General features: G+C 42.1%; 3 protein-coding genes and 2 long non-coding RNA genes across 5 annotated transcripts in view; 3 read left to right on the top strand and 2 right to left on the bottom strand.

Annotated features, from left to right (window-relative positions):
* The window catches only part of LOC128453537 (uncharacterized), a 24,950-nt gene extending 18,073 nt beyond the window's left edge, over positions 1-6,877 (bottom strand). Inside the window, exons 1-2 of the long non-coding RNA XR_008341514.1 lie at positions 6,731-6,877; positions 5,641-5,708 (exon numbers count right to left, since the gene is read on the bottom strand). This is a non-coding gene — a long non-coding RNA (uncharacterized LOC128453537). The remainder of the gene's footprint in view (positions 1-5,640; positions 5,709-6,730) is intronic.
* LOC128453528 (homeobox protein Hox-D4b) lies at positions 1,283-4,191 on the top strand. The gene is made up of 2 exons (XM_053436487.1): positions 1,283-1,789; positions 2,439-4,191. The coding sequence occupies exons 1-2, from the start codon at positions 1,360-1,362 to the stop codon at positions 2,783-2,785; spliced, it is 777 nt and encodes a 258-aa protein (XP_053292462.1). The 5' UTR covers positions 1,283-1,359; the 3' UTR covers positions 2,786-4,191.
* Positions 6,429-10,582, top strand: mtx2 (metaxin 2). The gene is made up of 10 exons (XM_053436486.1): positions 6,429-6,589; positions 7,139-7,186; positions 7,284-7,330; positions 7,538-7,610; positions 8,228-8,304; positions 8,467-8,559; positions 8,645-8,683; positions 8,777-8,902; positions 8,996-9,072; positions 9,729-10,582. The coding sequence occupies exons 1-10, from the start codon at positions 6,550-6,552 to the stop codon at positions 9,892-9,894; spliced, it is 786 nt and encodes a 261-aa protein (XP_053292461.1). The 5' UTR covers positions 6,429-6,549; the 3' UTR covers positions 9,895-10,582.
* Positions 10,583-14,457: 3,875 nt separating this feature from the next.
* On the top strand, positions 14,458-27,829 carry gig2e (grass carp reovirus (GCRV)-induced gene 2e). Its single transcript, XM_053435851.1, is given in 4 exon segments — positions 14,458-14,937; positions 18,812-19,243; positions 24,764-25,246; positions 27,249-27,829. Coding segments are annotated over 4 exon segments (1,842 nt in total). The 5' UTR covers positions 14,458-14,470; the 3' UTR covers positions 27,709-27,829.
* LOC128453539 (uncharacterized) lies at positions 21,201-23,840 on the bottom strand. Its single transcript, XR_008341516.1, has 2 exons — positions 23,799-23,840; positions 21,201-21,856 (listed from the first exon to the last, which is right to left on the bottom strand). It is a non-coding gene; the product is annotated as an uncharacterized LOC128453539 (long non-coding RNA).
* Positions 27,830-27,871: the final 42 nt, after the last annotated feature.

The raw sequence follows: 27,871 nt of genomic DNA on the forward strand, positions 1-27,871 counted from the left end.
TTTCAGCCATTCGTTTTAAAACAGTGAGCAAACAACTTATAAATCCTGACACATTAGGCTCATATTATCTCCAGTTCACTTGAACTCTGTCAGCCATGATACAATCTTCACACACTTTAACACCCCCCCCCCCCCCCCCCCCCCTCCTCTGCTCTTTATTAGAGTATCATTACAGGCTGTGTAAAGCAGAGGTAATGGCAGGTCTGCATCACGGGAGTTATTAAGAGGTTTTGGCTCCAGCATCAGAGCTGCAGGATCCTCAGAGAGCAGCTGCAGCCACAGAGAGAAGCCTCATGAAACCCTGATGGATGGAGCTCAGGATTTACGGTGTATTCCTCAGTGCAAAGATGATTTCTTTTCAAATATATGGCATTTGTGATTTAGTGTTTTTGGACAGAAGGGAGCTCATCTTGGTATATTCAGGCATGCAAAGGAGCCACCATCAAATCCTCAAATGGGTTTTTTATCTTCGTGTGGGGGCTTTTTTTTCCTGATTTTGCATATTCCCACTTATCTCTTTCACTTTTTTTCGATTTTGCATCCAGCATTAATTTGCCGTCATTAGTCTAAAAGCCATAACGCATTTTTCTCTCCTCCAGCTTTGCTCCAGCATCATTTTTTAAGGCAAGCGGCAGCCTATAGAGACGGAGGTGGTGGTGGGGCAGGGGACACCTCGGGCTGACCCCCGGCCTAACAAAGCCAACTACTAGTCACTGTCTGGGAACCTTTTATCCCTTTCTTTTTATTGGAGGCCTCTTTGGCCGCGGCCACGTTTTGTTGTGCGCCCTTTTGACTCGCCACAAGGCCAAATCTGGCCCCTGTCGGCCCCTCAATATGGGCGAGATTAATTTTTCAGCCTCGGCCATCTGTGGGGGTAAGAGTCAGTCAGCTGAAAGTCATAAATCTACAGTCCGTGCACTCTCAATAGGTGTGTGAGGGGGGATGGAGGGATGGATGGATGGATGGACGGACGGAGGGGGGTGGGGTGGTGGTGGTGGGGGGGGGGGGGGGGGGGTGCAGCCAAACGATGAGATAAAGTGCGCTGCCCGCAGGATCCTTCACGATTCTCCTTTTAAAGTCCACAAACATCTATTCTTAACCGTTTTCCACCCACCGGGGCGAATCTTCATTAGTCCCATAATGAACATTTTTCTGCCTTCAAATTATCCCATTACCCCCGACATAAACAACCCGCAGGGCCGCCTCCCATTGGCTGGCCGCAGGGTCACGTGGCCCGCGCGGCCGTCCGTCTATTTGACAGCCGCAGGATGGCTCCGTGCCAGAGGGGGAAAGGGAGACAGAGAGAGGGGCGAGAAAGAAAAATTAGTATTCTCCTTCCAGCCTCGCTATAAATCAATCATGGAGTCCTACGTGGTGAGCTGTAAATATGCTGAGCCGCAGTTCCCGCCTTGTGAAGAAGATTACAGTAATTTTACTGACCAGGGGGGGTATTACAACAACCCCCAGGACAGTGGTAGTTATGGAGGGGGCTTCCAACAACCCCCACCGCCTCCATACACACCACAACAAACCGGCTATCCTCACTCTGTGCAGGGGCGACCGCGGGAGGATGGAGAGGACCACTCGCAGCACCAAGGTGCGAGCTTCCCCGGCTACAGGGACAGAGACGTCCCCGCGAAGGACAAGTTCCCCGCGGGTGACCTGCAGTGCCAGGCCTGGATGACGTGCGCGAAGAGCGTTCAGGTGCAGAGGAAGACGGCCTGTCAGGGCCGAGACAAGCCGCCCATCGTGGTGTACCCCTGGATGAAGAAAGTGCACATCGCTCATGGTGAGACACCCGGAAGATTTACATCTCTCCGTTTCTGCTCTCTCCATTCCATCTCTCCATCACCTCCGTTTCTCTAAGTCCCTTGTTCAGGTTTTTATCTTCAGAAGCCAGATGCACCCTCTTCTCTCTCTCTTTCTATTTCTCTCTCTCTCTCTCTCTCTCTCTCTCTCTGTGTCTTTCTTTCTTTCGTCCATTTGTGCGCGTTTTTTTTGTTGTCGAGTTATTTACGATCTCAGTGAGAGTCAGAGAGAATTACAACCCCTATAAAGTTTTATGGCCCTGCCACAGTGTGTGTGTGTGTCACAGAGAGAGAGAGAGAGTGGTTGTGTGTTTGTGTGTGTGTGTGTGTGTGTGTATCTGGTGTGCAGCTGATCCAAAAAGCTGAGAGTTAAAAGTAAAGAAAACGTTCATTCTGGTGAAACGAGGGTCAATACTGAAAAAATACCATCATCATAATTAAATATGTTCACATACAATTTAGAATGTTGGTTCTTGAATTTCGAATTGGAATAACAATTGTCTGAATATACTAATAGCCGTGATTAACAATACGAATATACTGATACATTTTAGAAGAATGAATTTGATGCTTCTGTGGATTTAATTCGTTCTCCTTTTCTTTCTGATTTGTTTCCTTTTTAATGAATAGTAAACCCGAACCACACGGGACCGGAACCGAAGCGGCTGCGCACGGCCTACACGCGCCAGCAGGTCCTGGAGCTGGAGAAGGAGTTCCACTTCAGCCGCTACCTGACGCGCCGCCGCCGGGTCGAGGTGGCCCACACCCTGGTTCTGTCCGAGCGCCAGGTCAAGGTCTGGTTCCAGAACCGGCGCATGCGCTGGAAGAAGGACAACAAGCTGCCCAACACCAAGGGACGGAGCAAAAACAAGAGGGCGACGGACAACAACAACAACAACATCAACAACAGCAACAGCAGCAGCAGCAGCGACCACAGCGACAGCGGCAGCACCGTGAAGGCGGTGATCACCGTGTGAAGACACCGCTGGTCCGAGCGCCGTTCGTGCGTCACGAGCCTCCGGGCTCGCACCTTCATTATCCCACATTGCTAAAGGGGTCCAGGGTATAACCGCGGTCCTGAAACAATTCTTAGCTGCTTTGAAATTATCCACCAATCGACCAGCAAAATGGCTTAATCGATATTTTAAATGCCTCATATTTTATTGTGTGTGAATCTTTCTGTTGTACAGATATTTCAGTTTCAGTCTGATATTTAATTCACAAACGAAAGGCTTTGATTTTTTGCTTCCAATGCTGCATTTACTCACCAGTTATTCAAGCGATTATGTTCTCAGTTAATCGATTCCCTAGTCTGTGAAATGTCCGGTGAGTCCTCGACCCTCCAAACCTCACATATCCACTTTAATGTGATATTTTATATAATATCTTCATATTTGAGAGCCTGCATTTATCTTTAGCATAAACAAACTTTTTCTGCACATCTACTAAATGATAATTCGGCTAATACGTGCAGCTCTATAGATGTAGGGCTGTTTGGGGTCTAACATTTCATGGTGCAATTAGTGAATTGTTTCAAGTTAAGACACAAAAGGCACAGGAGCATTGTGCCTGCGACTGGCTGCAGTTCTCCCTTTATCTGCGGTGAGCGAGGGTGGATTGCGTCCTTTGGAGAAAACAGGGTTTTATTTCTACAGGGTGAATACGATACAGGGTTTTTAGAATAGATACCTAAAGCGAGTAAATTAATATGCACATTACCAAAATGTTGTTTCCACAGACTGGGGCTTAAAGGGGAAAACAATTAACACAAACACCAAATCCCTGACCTGCAGAATGGTTGGACTAGTAGCGTTCCAGTTTTTATTTTAGGAATATCAGAAGAGAATGAATATTTAGTAGGATAAGTAGCCATATTCAGATTTTTCTTTCTAATTCCATAAAGGGATAAAGTCGTCATTAATTTAGAGGAGAAGTTGCATTTTTACGCACGAGGAAACTCGTAAATAAAAGACTTAAGAGAAACAGCCAAATTGGATGTAAAGGTTTTTAAATGCACGACAGCGACTGTAAGTCCAACTCATGTTCTCAGGGTTACAGGGTTTTAACGAAAAGAACTTTCTGAAAAAGGTTTGTTGTTGGATCCAGAACCGAGAGGTTGGAAATGATCCTCTCCGAAAATAAGCGAAGTGTTGCTCCAGTTGAATATGCTATTGAAATGTATTTTAGCCTACGCCAGTACTTATTTGTATAATTTGTATTATTATTATTTAGAAGCATATTTTATTCTTCGTAGCAGCATCTCTGTTTCTTTTGTACGTGTCCATTTTGTAAGAAAAAAAAGTGAAACTCATCGTGCAAAAAAAAAATTTGATACGTGGAAATGTTTTGATAAAAATAAACCAAAATGTTTCGAGTTGTAAAAGTGAAATGCAAATATTTTCACACACGCACACGCACACACGCAGACCCTCTCTCTCTCACACACACAAACACACACACACACACACCTCAATCATTTTAGAACAAGGTGGTGAATGTCCCAATGGATCAAGTCTTCATCCACAAAATAAATCTTCTTTCACCACCAATATTTATTAATAGGCCACATGAAGGGGGGAGCAAATATACATAGTTTAAAACAGAGTGATCTGCTGTCTTGCACACGGTCTTTGTTTTTTCATAATTTACAGGAGCGTTGAATCACTTCACGTGAGCGAAGACAAATGTCCGTGATGTCTGAGCTGAGACGCTTCTTAAATGTGACCATTTTCTCCCGTGGGAGGATTTAAAATGTGCTCCGGATTATTTCCGCGGATAAACTGTGATCCGGGACGTCACCTCATCACAGAGCCACACAGGGCGGTTTGTTTAACCACTGTGTGAAGCAGAGCCACACACACTGAAGACCAAATGCTCCGGGAGTGAGAGACATCTGTCTCCAAATGAGACGGGAGGAGGGACGCTGTGCACGTAAACTCGTTTTCTCTCATTCGCCAAAATATAAAATGTTGAATTATTACAATTCAGTGAAGACTCGTGCCCAAACTGTTGCTCCTTTTTAAAACATCATCAAGTCTGCATTACATTTGGACTATCAACCTCTTTATATGGTTGGAAAGGAATTCATAGCCACGTGAAAGATTTGGCACCTTGTGACTTCTGTGCGCTTTTACGCACAGTTTACGCACAGGGACAACGTGGGTCACTTTAGGTGAGAGGAATCCTCTGTGTCTGTGGGATGTGTGTGATGTTTGTGTGTGTGTGTGTGTGTGTGTGTGTGTGTGTGTGTGTGTGTGTGTGTGTGTGTGTGTGTGTGTGTGTGTGTGTGTGTGTGTGTGTGTGTGTGTGTTTGTTTTAGTTACAGGATGGAGGGGAAATGAGCGCGGAGAGCATTAATTGGTGGCTTCCGGCCGAGACGCGGTTAAATGTGCAGGAAAGGCACAACGTGGCTGACATTGCGAAACCAATCGACCACATAGACGAACAGTCAGACCGACAGAAGCTCACACGTTCACTCATAAACTGAAATATTGTAAAGCATCTGCATGTCTGATGTTTGATAAGCAGTTACACATGAGGGAAAGGCCGCTGTGTTTGTGTTGCTCTGCTGTTGGAAATAACACAGACACACTCAACAAGGTCAGACTATGAATCCTGCATTTAACACACTGATCGTATTCTGTGAAACAAATTCGATTTCGTCTCTATTTCTCAAAGTTGTAAATAAACTTGAGAGTATTTTACACATGCAGATCAACAGACTGCAAAACAGGTGAAAGTCTGACTGAAGGGTTTAGATTTCGTCTCTTATGTGTTTAATGAAAACATTTGATATTTCAGAGACATGTTTGAGTTGCACTTTATCACCAACCTGCCTTTTTCCAGTCTGACTGACGTGATGCAGGGTCGCCCCCGACTGGTTGCTGAAAGTACTGCAGCCTGAAAGAGAGAAATTACATTTACTAGAGAAGTTTTACTTGGAGTCGGGTCAGAAAACTTTGCGATTTTCTCAAATAGAGAAAAGAACCAATAAGCCATTTCAATCTTCTTTTTAGTAGATTTTGTTATAATGACCATTTTCACCAGAGCTTTATATAAACCCAAGCCAGTATCTACCTAGAATGAGATATATAGATCTAACTGAATAACAACTGATGAGGGAATGACAAGTTGAAGAACAGTTATTATAGGGATGAGGGGGGAAGCAGAGGGATGAATGGATGTGGGAATGAGTCGGATGAAAGTAAAGTCTGATGATGGTATGATGATGATAATATTTGTGGTTGCTCCTCAGTAAAGAAAGTGAGTGACACAGGATATGATAATAATTAGGCCATTTATTATAAATCAGTTGACACACAAGATGAACAAATAATAAATACAACACTAGCATTAAAATCCTATTATTACCTTCTATTATATCTAGTACTTTACTGTGTATTCTAGTTCTTTATTGTGTATCATTTACTATTGTAATTCTTCATCTGTTTTATTACTTCTCTACATGCTTTTGAAATCTATTTTTCAACCATCTATTCATCCATTCATCAATATATCCATCTATTAATATTTGTATCCATCCATCCCACACGAGGCAGCTGCAGCGCCACAGCCTCGGAACCAACAATCTGCGTCACAGTTTCTCCACGGCACATTAAGGCGGTGGGACCAGTCGTTGACTGCAGGAGCTGCACTTGTCCTCAGACTTCCTGCGCTGAGCTGTGACACCCGCTGAGTTAAGAAACGTTTCTTCTGACTCGAGGACTCTTCCGGTGGCGTCATGTCTCTGGCGGCGGAAGCCTTCGTGTCGCAGATGGCAGGTAAATCACCTTTATTTAGCTTAGCCACCATTAGCCTCCTAGCTAGCCATGCTAACGTTCGTCCTACACGTCAAACCGGGGAACAAGCGGCTGTTTCCGCACAAACTCTGCTCTTTAATGACCCCAACATAAAACACAAACCTGCTCAGGAGCTCGAACACCATCACAGCGAGTCAGACACACGAGTCAATCCAGAGAAACCATCTTATTTTAATTTATAATCAGCTCCTGACACGAGCTGCTCCTCTGCTGCAGCAGAAATAAATAAACAGCCATCTTGGATCTTTACTCACCTGTCACCTGACGTCACGGTACCTGCAACACGTCACTGTGACGTCAGGTGACGTGATGTTTAATTGTATCTGCTGTAACCTGGCATCGAACCTGTGAATGTTGTGTTGTTGTGTTTGTGTCTTTATGCTAAATCCCATTAAAATCATTTGTAGTTGTGTTATGTGAAATGAGCTGAATGTCGGATGTTAAAACCCTAAACTTGTGTGTGTGTGTGTGTGTGTTTGTTTGTTGTGTGTGTTTGTTTGTGTTGTACAGCTGCTGAGCCGTGGCCTGAGAGTGCGACCTTGTACCAGCCGCTGAAGGGTAAATCCGCTCTGAGCTGAGACTCACACACAGAATGAACGATCTCTGTTGGCATGGATTGTTAACGTTGTGTTTCTGTTGTGTGTCTGTTTCACAGAGGATCAGATTCTGCTGTCGGACTGCGCCTCGTCTCTCGCTGTGCAGGTGAACATCTGTCCCCACTGTCTCCTCTGTGTAATGACTCTGTCTCAGTGTCGTCTGTCTCGTGATATGAACCCAGAGGACTCTGTGACGTGGAGATCGATCTGCAGAATGAATTAAAAACCCTTCAGTCATTTCTGTTATCTCTTATTTGTCTTTTATTATTCCTCTGCTAAATGACGTCCCCCCTGTTTGTCTCTGTGTGTGCAGGCCTACCTCCGGATGTGTGGTTTACCTGTGCAGGTGGTTTGCAGAGCTAACGCTGAATACATGTCGCCCTCTGGTGAGTGCACGTGCTGCTGCAGAGGCTCAGTCTCTCTGGTGTCGTCCATTCCACCGAGATATTAAAGCTGTTATCGATAAACTGATCGAAACGTGGACACGTAGGCTAAGATATTAACTTTCAGTCTTTAAGATGGAGACTTCCATCTGGAAAAAGGTTCCGGGCTATCAGGACCAAAGCCTCACGACACCTGAACAGTTCTTTCCCCATGGCAGTGGGGCTCACAAACAAGCCCCCTGCATCACACTGACTCTGCCCCCCCCCTTGCACATAATTTATCTCCATAACTTATTGTTTCTTACTGTATATATTGTTTTGTTTTTATGTACAGTGCACCAACCACACCATGGCAATTTCCAATATATGCAAATATACGTGGCAATAAATATAATTCAGATTCTTCACTCTTCTCTCCCTATCTGTGTGTGTGTGTGTGTGTGTGTGTGTGTGTGTGTGTGTGTGTGTGTGTGTGTGTGTGTGTGTGTGTGTGTGTGTGTGTGTGTGTGTGTGTGTGTGTGTGTGTGTGTGTGTGTGTGTGTGTGTGTGTGTGTGTGTGTGTGTGTGTGTGTGTGTGTGTGTGTGTGTGTGTGTGTGTGTTTTAATGTGTGTCTCTGCAGGTAAGATCCCTTTTATTCACGTAGGAAACCAGGTGGTGTCAGAACTGGGGCCAATAGTACAATTCACCAAAGCAAAGGTGAGTAACACAAAAACTCACCTACTTACTATCTGCTTGTTGTTCAGAGATGTTTTCTTTGGGGTTATCACACATTTTATGAATCCACTCGTCGTCTGTTCCTGTCGAGGATTCCCTCGGTTGTGGAGGAGAACTCATATTCTCTGTGTGTCTGGTTTTCAGGGTCATTCTCTGAGCGACGGTCTGGATGATGTTCAAAGAGCTGAAATGAAAGCGTACATGGAGCTGGTCAACAACATGCTGCTTACTGCTGAGGTACACACACACACACACTGGCAGTGACACACAATACTTCTGGATATTGTCAACCAATCACTGAAGTCTCTTCTCCTCTCTACAGCTGTTCATCCAGTGGTGTGATGATGCCACAGCAGCTGAGGTGTGAAATGTTTTCTTGTCTCTCTCTTTTCATTAGTTATTCAGAATATGAATATAGACTCTTCATCAGTGTGTGTGTGTGTGTGTTGTGTAGATTTCTCGTCCTCGATACAGCAGTCCGTACTCGTGGCCTCTGAGTAACGTCCTGGCCTATCACAAGCAGTGGGAGGTGAAGAGGAAGATGAACGCCATCGGCTGGGGAGGGAAAACGCTGGCGCAGGTGAGCGGCCACCGGGGATTCCACGTTTTTCCCAGATGCTTCTGATTCAGATACAAAAATATAAAAACCTTTTCCTCTGCTCGTGTGTTTCAGGTTTATGAAGATGTCAGTCAGTGCTGCCAGGCGCTTTCTCAGAGGCTGGGAACACAACCGTTCTTCTTTAATAAACAGTACGTATCCGTGTGTGTGTGTCTGTGTGAGAGAGTGTGTGTGTGTGTCTTTTTCTAACACCTGAGCTCTGACTGCACAGTCCCACTTACTGAATCTGCTGCTCTAACAAATCTACCAAACTCTGTTTAGAATTCTTCATGTTTTTTAAAGTTTCCTGCTGAATATTGGAGATGAACTGGTTTTTAATGACTCAGCCAGTTCCACACTTCTCACAGGAGATCCCATCAACTCACCACAGTTGCATAGAACAGACGTTCAGGGTGAGAAGTTGTGAAAGAAGGAGGAAACTTTCTCAATATTCTAAGTCAGTGAAACTTCAAACTCATTTTGAAGCTGCTGCTGATTTAAAGCTGGTGAAGTTTCTCAGGGTAACTTTAAACTAGTTATTACAACTACAGCAGAAATGTGTGAAGCACTGTTGGTTTTATTGCTTCTGTGTTTTCATCTGAAGCTGAGTGAAAGAACAGTAGTGATACATCACTGGTGCAGGTTTCAACCACATTACATTTAAATGTAAATAATAACTATTATGCTGAATATTAATGGCAGTTTGTACATGATCACATTATTGACCTAATCTTTAAGTTAAAGCCGTTTTAGCAGTAACACTTACTGTGTGTGTGTGTGTTTGTGTGTCTGTGTGTGTGTGTTGCAGGCCCACGGAGCTGGACGCCTTGGTGTTCGGTCACCTGTTCACGATACTGACGACCCGACTGACCAGCACCGAGCTGGCCGAGCGGATCAAGAGCTACGGAAACCTGCTGTCGTTCTGCAGACGCATCGAACAAAGCTACTTCGAAGACAAAGACAAGAGCTCCTGAGGACAACGTCTCCTCCTCTTGTACATTCTCGTCTTTCTGTCTCTCATTCCCTCTCTGTAGCAATGAGAAACTAAAAAAAAACATATTATTCACGTCTTACACAGGAGCATGACCCGTCTTGATTCGTCCCTGTTAATGTTCCTGCTTGTACATTGATGCTGGTCCCAGTTCAGAGGAGTCAGTCCACTGGGGAATTTATCTCCCAATAACTCCAGCACCAAACGACCCAGAAGTCATGGTAAAAATCGTGTGTAGGGAATAAAAATATTGATGACAATGAACTCTTTAGACTAAAGGCCAGTGTTAGAACGTCTCACACTTCACTTCAGCAGGCGGATACGTCTCGAACCTTATTTATTTACACTTTGCTTTTCCATCTTTTCCACTCAGTTCTATACAAATAGTTGTTTTTACATATTACCGCAGACTCAGAGGTTGTGTTTGGATTTGACGGCTGTGACACGGACAGCGGGATTCCACATGAACTGTTATTATTTTCCTCAGAGACTTAAGAAGCTTGTAAGAAACAGTCTGGACATAAATTAAAAATATAGTTGTTTCATTTCTCCTGTACAAAAAAAGAAAAACACATGTGAACATAATGATGAAGAGGATGTGATTTACTTCTTAGTTTTTCAACTTTTGTGTGAATGGAAAGTGCCTCCAAAATAAAAGTCATTCAACTCAACACATTGTTTTTTTTATTCAAGTCTGATAATGATTTAAAACAAATGTTCAACGTGACCACTTCATTAGGAACGACTGTTTATATCCAGTCTAACACAAATACTACATCACATTTGGATTTTGGTGAGAGTAACACAACTTGAATCTTTGAGGAAATCTCCTTGAACTCTATTTTTAGGGGCTTGATAACATCTGTTTGTGTTTCTGTGTGTGTGTGTGTCAGTGTGTGTGTGTGTGTGTGTGTCTTCATCGGTCTCAAGCTCAACGTTAATGTCTGATCACCTCTGATTGCCCTCCAGTTGACCAGTGTGTGTGTGTGTCTGTGTGTGTGTGTGTGTGTAGTAGACGGAGCAGGTCCCAGGTTTTGCGAGGTCAGAGTTCGACCTGTGAACTTCCAGGACCATGTGACACGGTGACTGATGATTTGCTCTGACCAGACACTGCAGCAGTTAAGAGGTCACGAGCCAGACAGAGAGAAATAAACACACGGACAAGTGGTCGTCCGCAGTCGTTAGTGAAGCATCATCACGAGGCCGGAAGCCTCAGGAAGTCTGAAACTCTCAGAGCTCCACTCCATGAAGATCCTTCATGAGCTGTCATTTGGGGAAATTGTCACACAAATGTCTTCAAACACACCCACATCATTCTACTCTCTTTATATTAAGGCCTATTATATTAAGCCTTGTGTGTAGCACTGACTTAAGTTGTTGTTTGTAATCAACATGAGTAGGAATAATAAAAACTGTCTTGAGTGGAGCAGTTGCATAAACCAAGTTAAACATGGAATCAAAACGTTTGAATTCGTATTTTTCACATTGAAAAACCCTTTGGAGCAATAGACACATGTCTGAACTAGTTGATGCAGTGATATTGAAATTATGAAACACTAGAAAAGATAGAATCAGGAGATTTAAAAAAATATAATTCTTCAATGTTGTGTGAGTTCAGTCCAGAACAAAATACACTTAAAACATCTGTGTAGTTTCCTCTGAGCATTGTAATTACTAACCTGTTCCAGGAGGGGGCAGCACTACGACAGACGTGATGTCATGATCAAGGACAAAAGTCATGTGGTTATATTTAAGAACAAATTGAAAAGTTATCATTTTCATAGTTTATAAATATGTTTCTTGATTACTTTGAAGCTTTGTGGAGAAATTGATACAATGATAGTAAATTATTCACATTCAGAGACGTGACTGCTGATTTTAATACAACGATCTTCTTCAGGAGGTTTCTGTGGTTTTGTGTATTAAAAAAATGATAACAAATAAGCAAACACACACAAACACACATTTATACATCTGATGTATAGAAAGTGGGACAAATGTGTAGTTTCCTCTCAGTCTTGTAACTCCTGACCTCTTCCAGCAGGGGGCAGCACGAGGATAGTAAACTGCCAAGGAATCCTGGAGGTTCCTGATTATGGAAAATTTTCCTTTTCCAGAGCTTCCTGGTTTTTTGGGACAATTATAACAGATGTGTTAATAAACAGTTTTTATTGTGGATGTTTCTGTGCTTTCACGAAAAAAATAAAACCAACAAACCAAAAGAAAAAGCCCTAAAGTAACACAAAAGTACCACGGGCAACACGGTTTATTATAAAATTTTAAGTCAATATATTATTGTTACGATGCATATAAAAGTAGGAGAATTAACCAATAACGCAACCCTGATCCGAAATAACAATTTAAATCAACTATCACTTCAAATGTGCCCAAATTTTGAGCATTGCAATAACAGACCTCTTCCAGGAGGTGGCAGCACGAGGATAGAAATTAATACCGACCAATGGGGTAAAAATAATAGATTTATTAAAAAGTAATAAATTCAAATGTGCATATACAGATAAAATATTTTCAGATTGTGTCAATGATGAGATTATATTTGTTAGTTCACTGTTTTCACACAAACAAATAATAACAAAAAAGGATTTAATAATAATAAAGTAGTTCCCCTGACAGTGGAGCTCTGCAGCACTGACCCGTGTGTCACACAACTGGATGCTCTGGTTTCACTGGTTTCTCGATCCCGGGTCGTGATGCAATAAAATGAAAAAGAAAATAACCTTTAGGATTTTCACTGGGTGGAGCCGCAGAGTCTAAATCCACCCCAAGATAATTATTTCACTTCTTCTCCCAGTTACTGAACGTGATGACAAGTTAAACCTCCCGGCACAGAGACGGGTTTAATTCACTCAGGTCGACATCACTGCACGTTTTACATTTAATAGTTTCCTGTGCATAAAGGGATTAAATCAGATCACATGTTTAAAGATAACAGCATATTACAGCTCTGAAGTCTGATAGAGGTTTACACTTTAAGAATCGTACAGTGAAGAGTACAGACTCTAAATAAATATGAATGAAGACAAAATATTCTGCCCATAAAGGTCACTTGGAGGCGGAGTCTGCAGAGTGACGATCGCGGTGTGGAGCCGTTTTTTCACGCCATCAAATAACTAATTAAAACCAAACTTACCTAAAACCTTAAATACTTGAACTTAAATCAGTGTGATACATGAAAATAACAATAACCATCTTTGATAAGATATCTAACGAGAACTTGACTTTTGAGTCAACATGTCAGGAGGCGGGGTTTATGGCCTAAACTGCAGCTGGCCACTAGGGGGCGTGAAGAAGCTGCCCTTCCCATAAACCACTGCAAACCTTGGTGTAGAGATTTTCACCATTTTGGCCAATTTTCCTCATCTCTAAAAAACCACAGCAAATCCCAGTTGCTGGACGTGATCTAACGCTGAACCAACCAATCGTGGCCGACCATGGTATGTCGATGGTAACAACGAGCTCCACCAATCACAGCTCTATCTCCATTACACTTGAGGATTGTGGGTAGTGTAGTCCTTCCCCTTGACGTTGTGAATATAAAACACACTTGTGGCTGTTACGAGATCATGTGACACTGTTTCACCAGCTCGTAGCTTGTGGGCCGTCTACCTCGGATGGTAAAAATATTATTATTGTTGTTAAAGTCAACATTGTTGAGTTACACACTGTTGAGTGTGGTGAGGATTCTCTGAGAGTGAGAGGACTTGTTTGCTCTCTCCAGCACATGGTTCAAGTTGACTTGTCATGAAATGTGAGTGGAGTGGATCTGGGTGTTTCTTCAGCAGCCTCATGGCACCGCGCCCTGGAAGGGGGGGGAGGGGGGGGGGGGGGGGTTGTATCGCTCAGCCTGGATGAAATTAAGTTTTCTAGTCTGGAATGATTTTTGTCATGTAAAATTAAATCCTCCCGAAATTGTCTGGACACACACACACACACACACACACACACGCACACACACACACACACACTGAAGATAAGGTGAGTTTCCGTTTGAAACACGTATGAAGTTAATTTCTTGATGGGTTGGCCCCTATTCACATTTAACATTTTTTTCAAAGATGTAAAGAATGCTTAAAAATAGGAACTTCAATTAAGCTGTCATGTAATATTAATAATGATTATTATTGTTGTTTAATTATTATTTTATACACGAGCCACGCACAGACTAACGACACAGAACTTTTTTACGCCTGCACTGAATCTCACATGCAGGTGATGAGTTCCATTTAAACACTGAAGATTAATTTTAATGACACATGAGTCATCCATTTAAAATATGTAACAAAACATGTTCAACTCATCTGGATGTTCCCCACACCTTCTTTTTGTTGGGAACCAGCTGGACTCGACAACCTTCTGCGTCACAAAGTCCAAATATCTGAAAGTAAACGAAAGTGAAACTCGAAATGAACGTTTATAAAGGCCACTCCCTAAAAGTTCTCAGAAGGACTCACACACTGTTCACTAAAAAATAATATTTATAATATTATCATAATATTTATACTAATACCATTAATCTTAGCAGAAGGACTGACACCAACATGAATTGGGCTGAAGACGACTTCGATCCGCCCCCTGGCACCTATCGGCTCGACCTCTCTCAGCCGGTCAATGAGCGAACCTACGTCATGTACCACGGGACCACCAGGGCGTACGCCACAAGCATCCTGAAGTCCAAGCATTTCCAACAGTCCTCGGATGGGATGCTCGGCCGTGGTGTCTACCTCAGCAGAGACCTGCAGAAAGCTAGCCGTTATCCTATTAATCACCCTGAGTACGACAGAGTTGTCATTAAGGTCAAGGTACGGGTTGGAAAAGTGATCGTGATCAATAACCAGAAACACCCACTTCAGAAGACCTGGCACAACCACGGGTATGACACCGCCTGGGTGCCCCCCCACTGTGGGATGGTGAAGAGCGGCCTGGAGGAGGATTGTGTCTGGGATCCGGCTCGAATCCAGATCATTCAAATCATCAACCCGACTTGAACATCTGAGCAGAGCCAGATGTTAGCAGTTTACTTTTAGCTTGTTTTATATATTGGAATACAAATATTTTCCTACAATTATCAAATCTGCTAAATAAACCTGAGAAGCTGTTTGTTGAAAACCAAGTGTCCTGTTCATTTCATCTCTGAAACTCCGTCACAGTTTCTGTAGATCATGTTTTTACTTTGTCCAGATGAGGTCGAACTGGAGCAGAATCCAGAAACGCTCCAACACATAAACCTCCAGAAATCATGATGCGTCACGTTTGGACTTTGGGTTGAAATAAAAACACAAGATATGATGATGTTAGTGATGTTAAAGAGGTTCTTGTTTCATTATGCTAAGCTAACAGACGACTCACAGCAGCTTTATATTTACAAGTAGACTCCAGAAAGTGATGCCAATGTGCTGCCTGAAACCTGCATTCTCAGTCTGACCAGCAGAGGGCTACACAAAGAAGTCGGTTTTCTAAGGTTTCATATCAACTGGGTTTGATTTAAAAAATACTGATTAACTATTCACATTTCTGATTCAGAGGGTCGAGAAAGAACATGAAGAGCAGGTAAAAGAAGTTCAGAGCAAAACCAGTCAGAGCGAAAGTAAAACAGCAGGAAAGACATATAAAGTTTAGTAACATTGGCATGAGTGACACACACACACACACACACAAACACACACACACACACACACACACACACACACACACAGACACACTGAAGATAAGGTGAGTTTCCGTTTGAAACACGTACAAAGTTAATCTCTTGATGGGGTGGCCCCTTATTCACATTTAACATTTTTTTCAAAGATGTAAAGAATGCTTCAAAATAGGAACTTCAATTAAGCTGTCGTGTAATATTAATAATGATTATTATTATTGTTTAATTATTATTTTATACACGAGCCACGCACAGACTAATGACACAGAACTTTTTTACGCCTGCACTGAATCTCACATGCAGGTGATGAGTTCCATTTAAACACTGAAGATTAATTTTAATGACACATGAGTCATCCATTTAAAATATGTAACAAAACATGTTCAACTCACCTGGATGTTCCCCACACCTTCCTTTTTGTTGGGAACCAGCTGGACTCGACAACCTTCTGCGTCACAAAGTCTAAATATTTGAATGTAAACGAAAGTGAAACTCGAAATGAACGTTTATAAAGGCCACTCCCTAAAAGTTCTCAGAAGGACTCACACACTGTTCACTAAAAAATAATAATTATAATATTATCATAATAATTATAATAATACCATTAATCTTAGCAGAAGGACTGACACCAACATGAATTGGGCTGAAGACGACTTCGATCCGCCCCCTGGCACCTTTCGGCTCGGCCTCTCTCAGCCGGTCAATGAGCGAACCTACGTCATGTACCACGGGACCACCAGGGCGTCCGTCACAAGCATCCTGAAGTCCAAGCATTTCCAACAGTCCTCGGATGGGATGCTCGGCCGCGGTGTCTACCTCAGCAGAGACCTGCAGAAAGCTAGCCGTTATCCTATTGATCACCCTGAGTCCGACAGAGTTGTCATTAAGGTCAAGGTACGGGTTGGAAAACTGATCGCGATCAATCGCCAGAATCACCAGTTTCAGAAGACCTGGCACGACCACGGGTATGACACCGCCTGGGTGCCCCCCCACTGTGGGATGGTGCCGAGCGGCCTGGAGGAGGATTGTGTCTGGGATCCGGCTCGAATCCAGATCATTAAAATCATCAACCCGACTTGAACATCTGAGCAGACCCAGATGTTAGCAGTTTACTTTTAGCTTGTTTTATATATTGGAATACAAATATTTTCCTACAATTATCAAATCTGCTAAATAAACCTGAGAAGCTGTTTGTTGAAAACCAAGTGTCCTGTTCATTTCATCTCTGAAACTCCGTCAAAGTTTCTGTAGATCATGTTTTTACTTTGTCCAGATGAGGTCGAACTGGAGCAGAATCCAGAAACGCTCCAACACATAAACCTCCAGAAATCATGATGCGTCACGTTTGGACTTTGGGTTGAAATAAAAACACAAGATATGATGATGTTAGTGATGTTAAAGAGGTTCTTGTTTCATTATGCTAAGCTAACAGACAACTCACAGCAGCTTTATATTTACAAGTAGACTCCAGAAAGTGATGCCAATGTGCTGCCTGAAACCTGCATTCTCAGTCTGACCAGCAGAGGGCTACACAAAGAAGTCGGTTTTCTAAGGTTTCATATCAACTGGGTTTGATTTAAAAAATACTGATTAACTATTCACATTTCTGATTCAGAGGGTCGAGAAAGAACATGAAGAGCAGGTAAAAGAAGTTCAGAGCAAAACCAGTCAGAGCGAAAGTAAAACAGCAGGAAAGACATATAAAGTTTAGTAACATTGGCATGAGTGACACACACACACACACACACACACACACACGCACACACACTGAAGATAAGGTGAGTTTCCGTTTGAAACACGTACAAAGTTAATCTCTTGATGGGGTGGCCCCTATTCACATTTAACATTTTTTTCAAAGATGTAAAGAATGCTTCAAAATACGAACTTCAATTAAGCTGTCGTGTAATATTAATAATGATTATTATTATTATTATTTAATTATTATTTTATACACGAGCCATGCACAGACTAACGACACAGAACTTTTTTACGCCTGCACTGAATCTCACATGCAGGTGATGAGTTCCATTTAAACACTGAAGATTAATTTTAATGACACATGAGTCATCCATTTAAAATATGTAACAAAACATGTTCAACTCACCAGGATGTTCCCCACACCTTCTTTTTGTTGGGAACCAGCTGGACCCGACAACCTTCTGCGTCACGAAGTCTAAATATCTGAAAGTAAATGAAAGTGAAACTCGAAGTGAACGTTTATAAGGGCCACTCCCTAAAAGTTCTCAGAAGGACTCACACACTGTTCACTGTCGCACACTCAGGTACGTGAACACTCAGGTACGTGAACTCTCACTTTGTTTCTCCTACAAATCTGGTTTTACTTTAAATATCTCAGGAAGGAGTGAAGGATATCTGCATTATCCCCGAGGGGCCATTTGTTTTAAAGCCAGCGGTTAAAGATGAAGATCTTCTTCTGAAACCTTCAGTGGAAGAAACAGATTCATGTGTTCAGGCCTAAACCTGCAACAATCTGAGCTCTGTAAAAACCTTTGAACTGTTTTATTAGGTTTGATTTAACGTTTATCATTTTAAATCATGGGAAACAACTTTTTAATTTAAGTCAGGGCTGGAAAACAGAAGAAGAAGTGAGCTTTAGTTGATCACTGTGGAAACATCAGCAGCAGTTAAAGTCTGCTTCAGTATCACTGGCCAGTTCCAGTGCTCATGTTTCTGATAAGCTTGGTTTGAATGATATAAAACCAGATTGATTGACAGACATGATTGACAGCTGAGACCGACTCCTGATTGATCGAGTGCCTCTGTGACACTTTTTTACACAAGATGGCCGTGTGGACCATCTTTATCTACCTAATGTTTAACATCAGCACTTCCTGTTTTCAGCCCTAAACTTAAAGAGGCTTCATGGAAACTTCCTGGTGATCTGGTGACACCTGCTGGTTGAAGGAAAAAGTTTCAGCGGCAGCAGAACAGATGATTTTAGTTTGAATGAAGAAGATGTCATTTGATTTCATGTCGGGGGGGGGGGGGGTCACCACACACAGATATTGATCACTGCCATCACTGGGTTCGGTGATAGTGACGGACCAGTACATGTTGTGATATTTCGTCAAATCATTTTTTTATTTTCTGGCTTCAATCCTGTGAAATAATAATTATAATATTATCATAATAATTATAATAATACCATTAATCTCTGCAGTACGACTGACACCATGATGTATTGGGCTGAAGACGACTTCGATCCGCCCGGTGGGAGCTCTCGGCTTGGCCTCTCTGAGCCGGTTAATGGTCGAACCTACGTCATGTACCACGGGACCACCAGGGCGTGCGCCGAAGACATCCAGAAGTCCGGTTTCCAACAGTCCTCGGATGGGATGCTCGGCCGTGGTGTCTACCTCAGCAGAGACCTGCAGAAAGCTAGCCGTTATCCTATTAATCACCCTGAGTACGACAAGGTCGTCATTAAGGTCAAGGTACGAGTTGGAAAAGTGATCGCCATCAATCACCAGAATCACCCGCTTCAGAAGACCTGGCACGACCACGGGTATGACACCGCCTGGGTGCCCCCCGACTGTGGGATGGTGAAGAGCGGGCTGGAGGAGGATTGTGTCTGGGATCCGGCTCGAATCGAGATCATTCAAATCATCAAACCGACTCGAACACCTAAGCACGGCCAGATGTCACCAGAGTGTTTTTAGCTTATTTTATATATTGGAATACAAATATTTTCATACAATTATCAAATCTGCTAAATAAACCTGAGAAGTTGAAAACCAAGTGTCCTGTTCATTTCATCTCTGAAAGTTTCTGTAGATCATGTTTTTATTTTGTCCAGACGAGGTCGAACTGGAGCAGAATCCAGAAACGCTCCAATGTGTTTCTGAAACCTGCATTCTCAGTCTGACCAGCAGAGGGCAACACAAAGAAGTCGGTTTCTAAGAGTTCACTAGGTTTCATATCAACTGATTTTGATTTAAAGAATACTGATTAATTATTCACATTTCGGAATAGAAGGCACTTTAGTTCTCACCAGCTTTATGAGTATTTCTCCTTCAAGTACACACACAGGTCTGTGGAGTATACATGATGATATAGTTACATTTCAAATTGTGCGTTTTAATCAGTAAAAGTATTTGATTTCTTCTCAGTCAATCTTCTTTCGGGTCAGAGGGTGGAGAAAGAACATGAAGAGCAGGTAAAAGAAGTTCAGAGCAAAACCAGTCAGAGCGAAAGTAAAGCAGCAGGAAAGACAAATAGAGTTTAGTAACATTGGCATGAGTCACACACACACACACAAACACACACAGACACACACACACACACACACACCCTCAGCTAACCGGGACCATCCCTGTGCTTTGACACCTGAGAACTTTACACTGATCCTGTCTATGTGAATGAGATTAGAGATCAACTGGGTCACTGCAGCTGGGAAGACTTATTGAATTGGTTTTTTATCAAATTAAAAACATGTTCACCATATGTGCACCGGCCTGGATCTCACACACACACACAGACACACACACTCACCGTTCTCACTCTCTCTCTCTCTCAGTCGCAGAAACTCCTGATAACACATCGTGACTCACTCCGATCATCAAGCTGTGTAATTATCAGCCTGCGGTCGTTTTGTCTAATCTGACGCGTCGCATCACAGCACGTGCACAGATGCACATTTACACTCGTACACAATAAAACACAACACCCCCCCCCCCCCCCCCCACACACACACACACACACACACGCACACTCACTGTCTCTCTCTCTTTCTCTTGCTGACACACACATTTAATCACACATGTGTCTCTACCAGGGAAACCAGGAGTTATCCTATATGTCCTCTACACAACGTGCACCCCAATAAGTCCAATGCTACTTGTCACATGACATGAACTCCAGATGTTCTCCTGAAATGTCAAAGTCGGATGCTTCGGACTTTCGAGCCCGTGTGAGAAGCCAGCAGGAACTGGAAGAACAGAAATATCTCAGGATGAGAAAGAGGAGCCGGCGCAAATGAAGATGTCAGATCGGAAAAATCAAAAACCTTTATTGATATGGACACAGAGCTGAATCTCCTGCTGTCGTCTTCATGTCTGAAAGACAAACTCCAGTAAATGTCCAGAACCAGTTGTCAGAACTCGTGGATGCAGACATACAAGCAAAACCAGGACTACACAAAAAAATCCATAATCCCAAAGTCACATCATCTTCTCTTGAAATGTATTTCTTGCAAGTGACACAACTTTGTGTAAACACAACACCACAACCACATAGAGCTGCTTTAATTCAAATTATTGACATTATGCATATTGACTCTGTGTGTCTGCAGCTCCTGTCTCAGGTCTGATCAGCAGGTGGAGACAGACGAGTGGATCTGGGGGTTGGAGGATTTGTGTGTGAGTGTGTGTCTGTGTGTGTGTTTGTGTGTGAGGAAGTGTTTTTTATCTCTCTTTTTGATGTGGAATAATGAGATTAACTGTGTGTTGATAATCCTCTCCTCTTCTTCTTGATGTCCGCACAAACATACACACACACACACGCACAAACACAAACACAAACACACACACACACACAAACCTGAAATCAGTATTTATCGCAGATAATAAACCAGAATAATTAGTCTCAGTGAGTTTTTACTCTAACAAACTTCTCTTACTTTCTGAACTAATTGTTGCAGGGATATTATAATTATGAAACACTTTGCAAAGATAGAATCGGGAGATTCTAAAACTATAATTCATTAATGTTGCGTGAGTTCAGTCCAGAACAAAACACACTAAAACATCTGTGTAGTTTCCTCTGAGCATTGTAATTACTAACCTGTTCCAGTAGGGGACAGCACTACGACAGATGTGATGTCATGATCAAGGACAAAAGGATTGTGGTTATATTTAAGAACAAATTGAAAGTTATCATTTTCATAGTTTATAAATATGTTTCTTGATTGCTTTGAAGCTTTGTTGGGAAATTCAGACAATGATAGTAAATTATTCACATTCAGAGACGTGACTGCTGATTTTAATACAACGATCTTCTTCAGGAGGTTTCTGTGGTTTTTGTGTATAAAAAAAAGATAACAAATAAACAAACACACACACACACACACACACACACACACACACACACACACACACACACACACATTAATACATCTGATGTACAGAAAGTGGGATAAATGTGTAGTTTCCTCTCAGTCTTGTAACTCCTGACGTCTTCCAGCAGGAGGCAGCACGAGGATAGTAAACTGCTAAAGAATCCTTGAGGTTCATGATTATGGAAACTTTTCCTTTTTCAGAGCTTCCTGTTTTTTTGGGACAATTATGACAAATGTGTTAATATACAATTTTTCTTGTGGATGTTTCTCTGCTTCACATAAATAGTAAAACTAGCAAACCCACTCAAAATGTCCTAAAGTAGATAAAAAGAGTCTCATGGGTGAGATGGTTTATTATAAAATATTAAATCAATATATTATTGTTGCGATGCAAAGAAAAGTGGGAGAAATAACCAATAACTTAACCCATGTCCGAAATAAGGATTTAAATCAACTACTATCATTGAAAATGTACTCAAATTTTGAGTACTTCAATTACTGACTGCTTCCAGGAGGGGGAAGCACGAGGATAGAAATTATTCCCGCCACATGATCAAGGGGAAAAATAATAGATGTATTAAAAAGTAACAAATTCAAATATGCATGTACAGAAAAAAAAATTATGAATTAGTTTTCAGCTTTGGGCAAATTCCCTCCATCAGTGATTGAACCAATGATGAGATAATATTTTTTAGTTCACTGTTTTCACACAAACAAATAATAACAAAAAAGGGTTTAATAATAATAAAGTACAGCGTATTCCAGCTCTGAAAGTTTACATGACAAAGTATCACATATCTCATGTCACACTTTAAGAATCGAACAGTACAGAGTATAGACTGTCAATAAAGATTGACGAAGGTAATTGGAGGCGGAGTCTGTTGAGTGACAATCACGGTGTGGAGCCGTTTTCACGTCATCAAATAACTGATTAAAACTAACCTTACCTAGAACCTGAACACTTGAACTAACCTCAGTGTGATACATGAAAATAACTATAACCATCTTTGATAAGTTATTTAACGAGAACTTGACTTTTGAGTCAACATGTCAGGAGGCGGGGTTTATGGCCTAAACTGCAGCTGGCCACTAGGGGGCGTGAAGAAGCTGCGCTTCCCATAAACCATTGCAAACCTTGTTGTAGAGATTTTCAACCTTTTGGCCAATTTACCTCATCTCTAAAAAACTGCAGCCGGTTAAAAAAGAGAAATCCAGGTTGCTGAACGTGATCTAACGCTGAACCAACCAATCGTGGCCGACCATGGTATGTCGATGGGAACAACGAGCTCCACCAATCACAGCTCTATCTCCATTACACTTGAGGATTGTGGGTAGTGTAGTTCTTCCCCTTGATGTCGTGAATATAAAACACACTTGTGGCTTCTACGAGATGGTGAAACAATGTCACACCATCTCGTAGGTTGTGGGCCTTCTACCTCGGATGGTAAAAATATTATTATTGTTGTTAAAGTCAACATTGGTGAATTTGATTCTGTTTTAAGATTCTCTGAGAGTGAGAGGACTTGTTTGTTCTCTCCAGCACATGGTTCAAGTTGACTTGTCATGAAATGTGAGTGGAGTGGATCTGGCTGTTTCTTCAGCAGCCTCATGGCACCGCGCCCTGGCAGGGGGGGGGGGGGGGGGGGGGGGTTTGTATCGCTCAGCCTGGATGAAATTAAGTTTTCTAGGGTGGAATGATTTTTGTCATATAAAATTAAATTCTCTCAAAATTGTCTCACACACACACACGCACACGTGCACACACACACGCACGCACACACACACACACACACACACACACACACACACACACACACACACACACACACTGAAGATAAGGTGAGTTTCCGTTTTAAACACAGAAATTTGGGGTGACCCCGTATTCACATTTAACATTTTTTCAAAGATGTAAAGAATGCATCCAAATAGGAAATTCAATTAAGCTGTTGTGAAATATTAATAATGATTATTATTATTATTTAATTATTATTTTATACACGAGCAACGCACAGACTAGAAGCACAGAACTTTTTTATGCCTGCACTGAATCTCACATGCAGATGATAAGTTCCATTTAAACACTGAAGATTTATTTTAATGACACATGAGTCATCCATTTAAAATATGTAACAAAGTAAGTTCAACTCACCCGTTGTTTGTTGGGAACCAGCTGGACCCGACATCCTGCTGCGTCACAAGCTCGACCTATTTGAAAGTAAACGAAAGTGAAACTTGAAGTGAACGTTTATAAGGGTCACTCCCTAAAAGTTCACAGAAGGACTCACACACTGTTCACTGTCGCACACTCAGGTACGTGAACACTCACTTTGTTTCTCCTACAAATCTGGTTTTACTGTAAATATCTCGGGAAGGAGTGAAGGATATCTGCATTATCCCCGAGGGGCCATTTGTTTTACAGCCAGCGGTTAAAGATGAAGATCTTCATCCGTGTTTTTGATGGAAAGTTTGTTCTGAAACCTTCAGTGGAAGAAACAGATTCATGTGTTCAGGCCTTAACCTGCAAAAAAAACAGAACTCTGTGTAAACCATGGACCTGTTTTATTATGTTTGATTTAACGTTTATCATTTTAAATCATGGGAAACAACTTTTAAATTAAGTCAGGGCTGGAGAACTCTTTTATATGCACAGAAGAAGAAGTGAGATTTAGTTGATCACTGTGGAAACATCAGCAGCAGTTAGAGTCTTCCTGCTTCAGCATCATCCAGTGCTCATGTTTCTGATCAGCTTGGTTTGAATGATATAAAAACAGATTGATTGACAGACATGATTGACAGCTGAGACTGACTCCTGATTGATCGAGTGCCTGTTTGACACTGTTTTACACAAGATGGCCACGTGGACCATCTTTATCTACCTCATGTTTTACATCAGCACTTCCTGTTTTCAGCCCTAAACTTAAAGAGGCTTCATGGAAACTTCCTGGTGATCTGGTGACACCTGCTGGTTGAAGGAAAGAGTTTGAGAGGCAGCAGAACAGATGATTTTAGTTTGAATGAAGAAGCTGTAATTTTTTCATTTCCTGGCTTCAATCCTGTGAAATAATAATTATAATATTATCATAATAATTATAATAATACCATTAATCTTAGCAGAACGACTGACACCAACATGAAGTGGGCTGAAGACGACTTCGATCCGCCCGCTGGCACCTATCGGCTCGACCTCTCTCAGCCGGTTGATGATCGAACCTACGTCATGTACCACGGGACCACCAGGGCGTGCGCCGCAGCCATCCAGAAGTCCAAGCATTTCCAACAGTCCTCGGATGGGATGCTAGGCCGTGGCGTCTACCTCAGCAGAGACCTGCAGAAAGCTAGCCGTTATCCTATTGATCACCCTGAGTACGACAAGGTCGTCATTAAGGTCAAGGTACGAGTTGGAAAAGTGATCGCCATCAATCACCAGAATCACCAGTTTCAGAAGACCTGGCACAACCATGGGTATGACACCGCCTGGGTGCCCCCCGACTGTGGGATGGTGCCGAGCGGCCTGGAGGAGGATTGTGTCTGGGATCCGGCTCGAATCCAGATCCTTAAAATCATCAACCCGACTTGAACATCTGAGCACATCCAGATGTCACCAGTTTATTTTTAGCTTATTTTATATATTGGAATAAAAATATTTTCATACAATTATCAAATCTGCTAAATAAACCTGAGAAGTTGAAAACCAAGTGTCCTGTTCATTTCATCTCTGAAAGTTTCTGTAGATCATGTTTTTATTTTGTCCAGACGAGGTCGAACTGGAGCAGAATCCAGAAACGCTCCAATGTGTTTCTGAAACCTGCATTCTCAGTCTGACCAGCAGAGGGCAACACAAAGAAGTCGGTTTCTAAGAGTTCACTAGGTTTCATATCAACTGATTTAGATTTAAAGAATACTGATTAATTATTCACATTTCGGAATAGAAGGCACTTTAGTTCTCACCAGCTTTATGAGTATTTCTCCTTCAAGTACACACACAGGTCTGTGGAGTATACATGATGATATAGTTACATTTTAAATTGTGCGTTTTAATCAGTAAAAGTATTTGATTTCTTCTCAGTCAATCTTCTTTCGGTTCAGAGGGTGGAGAAAGAACATGAAGAGCAGGTAAAAGAAGTTCAGAGCAAAACCAGTCAGAGCGAAAGTAAAGCAGCAGGAAAGACAAATAAAGTTTAGTAACATTGGCATGAGTCACACACACACACACACACGCACACGCACACACACGCACACACACACACACACAAACACACACACACACACACACACACTGACGATAAGGTGAGTTTCCGTTTTAAACAGAGAAATTTGGGGTGACCCCGTATTCACATTTACATTTTTTTGCATCAAAATAGGAAATTCAATTAAGCTGTTGTGTAATATTAATAATGATTATTATTATTATTTAATTATTACACTGAATCTCACATGCAGATGATAATTTCCATTTAAACACTGAAGATTTATTTTAATGACACATGAGTCATCCATTTCAAATATGTAACAAAGTAAGTTCAACTCGCCAGGATGTTTCCCACAACTTATTTTTGTTGGGAACCAGCTGGACTCTACATCCTTCTGCGTCACGAAGTCTAAATATCTGAAAGTAAATGAAAGTGAAACTTGAAGTGAACATTTATAAGGGCCACTCCCTAAAAGTTTTCAGAAGGACTCACACACTGTTCACTGTCGCACACTCAGGTACGTGAACACTCACTTTGTTTCTCCTACAAATCTGGTTTTACTGTAAATATCTCAGGAAGGAGTGAAGGATATCTGCATTATCCCCGAGGGGCCATTTGTTTTACAGCCAGCGGTTAAAGATGAAGATCTTCTTCTGAAACCTTCAGTGGAAGAAACAGATTCATGTGTTCAGGCCTTAACCTGCAAAAATCTGAACTCTGTAAAAACCATGGACATGTTTAATTAGGTTTGATTTAACGTTTATCATTTTAAATCACGGGAAACAACTTTTAAATTAAGTCAGGGCTGGAGAACTCTTTTATATTCACAGAAGAAGAAGCATTGAGCTTTAGTTGATCACTGTGGAAACATCAGCAGCAGTTAGAGTCTGTCTGCTTCAGTATCATCCAGTGCTCATGTTTCTGATCAGCTTGGTTTGAATGATATAACAACAGATTGATTGACAGACATGATTGACAGCTGAGACTGACTCCTGATTGATCGAGTGCCTGTTTGACACTGTTTTACACAAGATGGCCGCGTGGGCCATTTTTATTTACATAATGTTTTACATCAGCACTTCCTGTTTTCAGCCCTAAACTTAAAGAGGCTTCATGGAAACTTCCTGGTGATCTGGTGACACCTGCTGGTTGAAGGAAAAAGTTTGAGAGGCAGCAGAACAGATGATTTGAGTTTGAATGAAGAAGCTGTCATTTGATTTTATGTTGGGGGGGGGGGGGGGGGGGGGGTATTGAACACTGTCATCACTGGGTTCGGTGATAGTGACGGACCAGTACATGTTGTGATATGTCTTCAAATCATTTTTTCATTTCCTGGCTTCAATCCTGTGAAATATTATAATATTATAATATTATCATAATAATTATAATAATACCATTAATCTCTGCAGAAGGACTGACACCAACATGAAGTGGGCTGAAGACGACTTCGTTCTGCCCCCTGGGAGCTCTCGGCTTGGACTCTCCCAGCCGGTCAATGGTCAAACCTACGTCATGTACCACGGGACCACCAAGAAGTGCGCCGCAGCCATCCTGAAGTCCGGTTTCCGACCGTCCTCGGATGGGATGCTCGGCCGTGGTGTCTACCTCAGCAGAGACCTGGAGAAAGCTAGCCGTTATCCCCTTGATCACCCTGAGTCCGACAGAGTTGTCATTACGGTCCTGGTACGGGTTGGAAAAGTGATCGCGATCAATCGCCAGAATCACCAGTTTCAGAAGACCTGGCACGACCACGGGTATGACACCGCCTGGGTGCCCCCCGGCTGTGGGATGGTGAAGAGCGGCCTGGAGGAGGATTGTGTCTGGGATCCGGCTCGAATCCAGATCCTTAAAATCATCAACCCGACTTGAACATCTGAGCAGAGCCAGATGTTAGCGGTTTACTTTTAGCTTATTTTATATATTGGAATAAAAATATTTTCATACAATTATCAAATCTGCTAAATAAACCTGAGAAGCTGTTTGTGGAAAACCAAGTGTCCTGTTCATTTCATCTCTGAAACTCATCATGTTT

Source organism: Pleuronectes platessa, chromosome 12 (assembly GCF_947347685.1).
Source record: "Pleuronectes platessa chromosome 12, fPlePla1.1, whole genome shotgun sequence".
NCBI lineage: Eukaryota > Metazoa > Chordata > Actinopteri > Pleuronectiformes > Pleuronectidae > Pleuronectes > Pleuronectes platessa.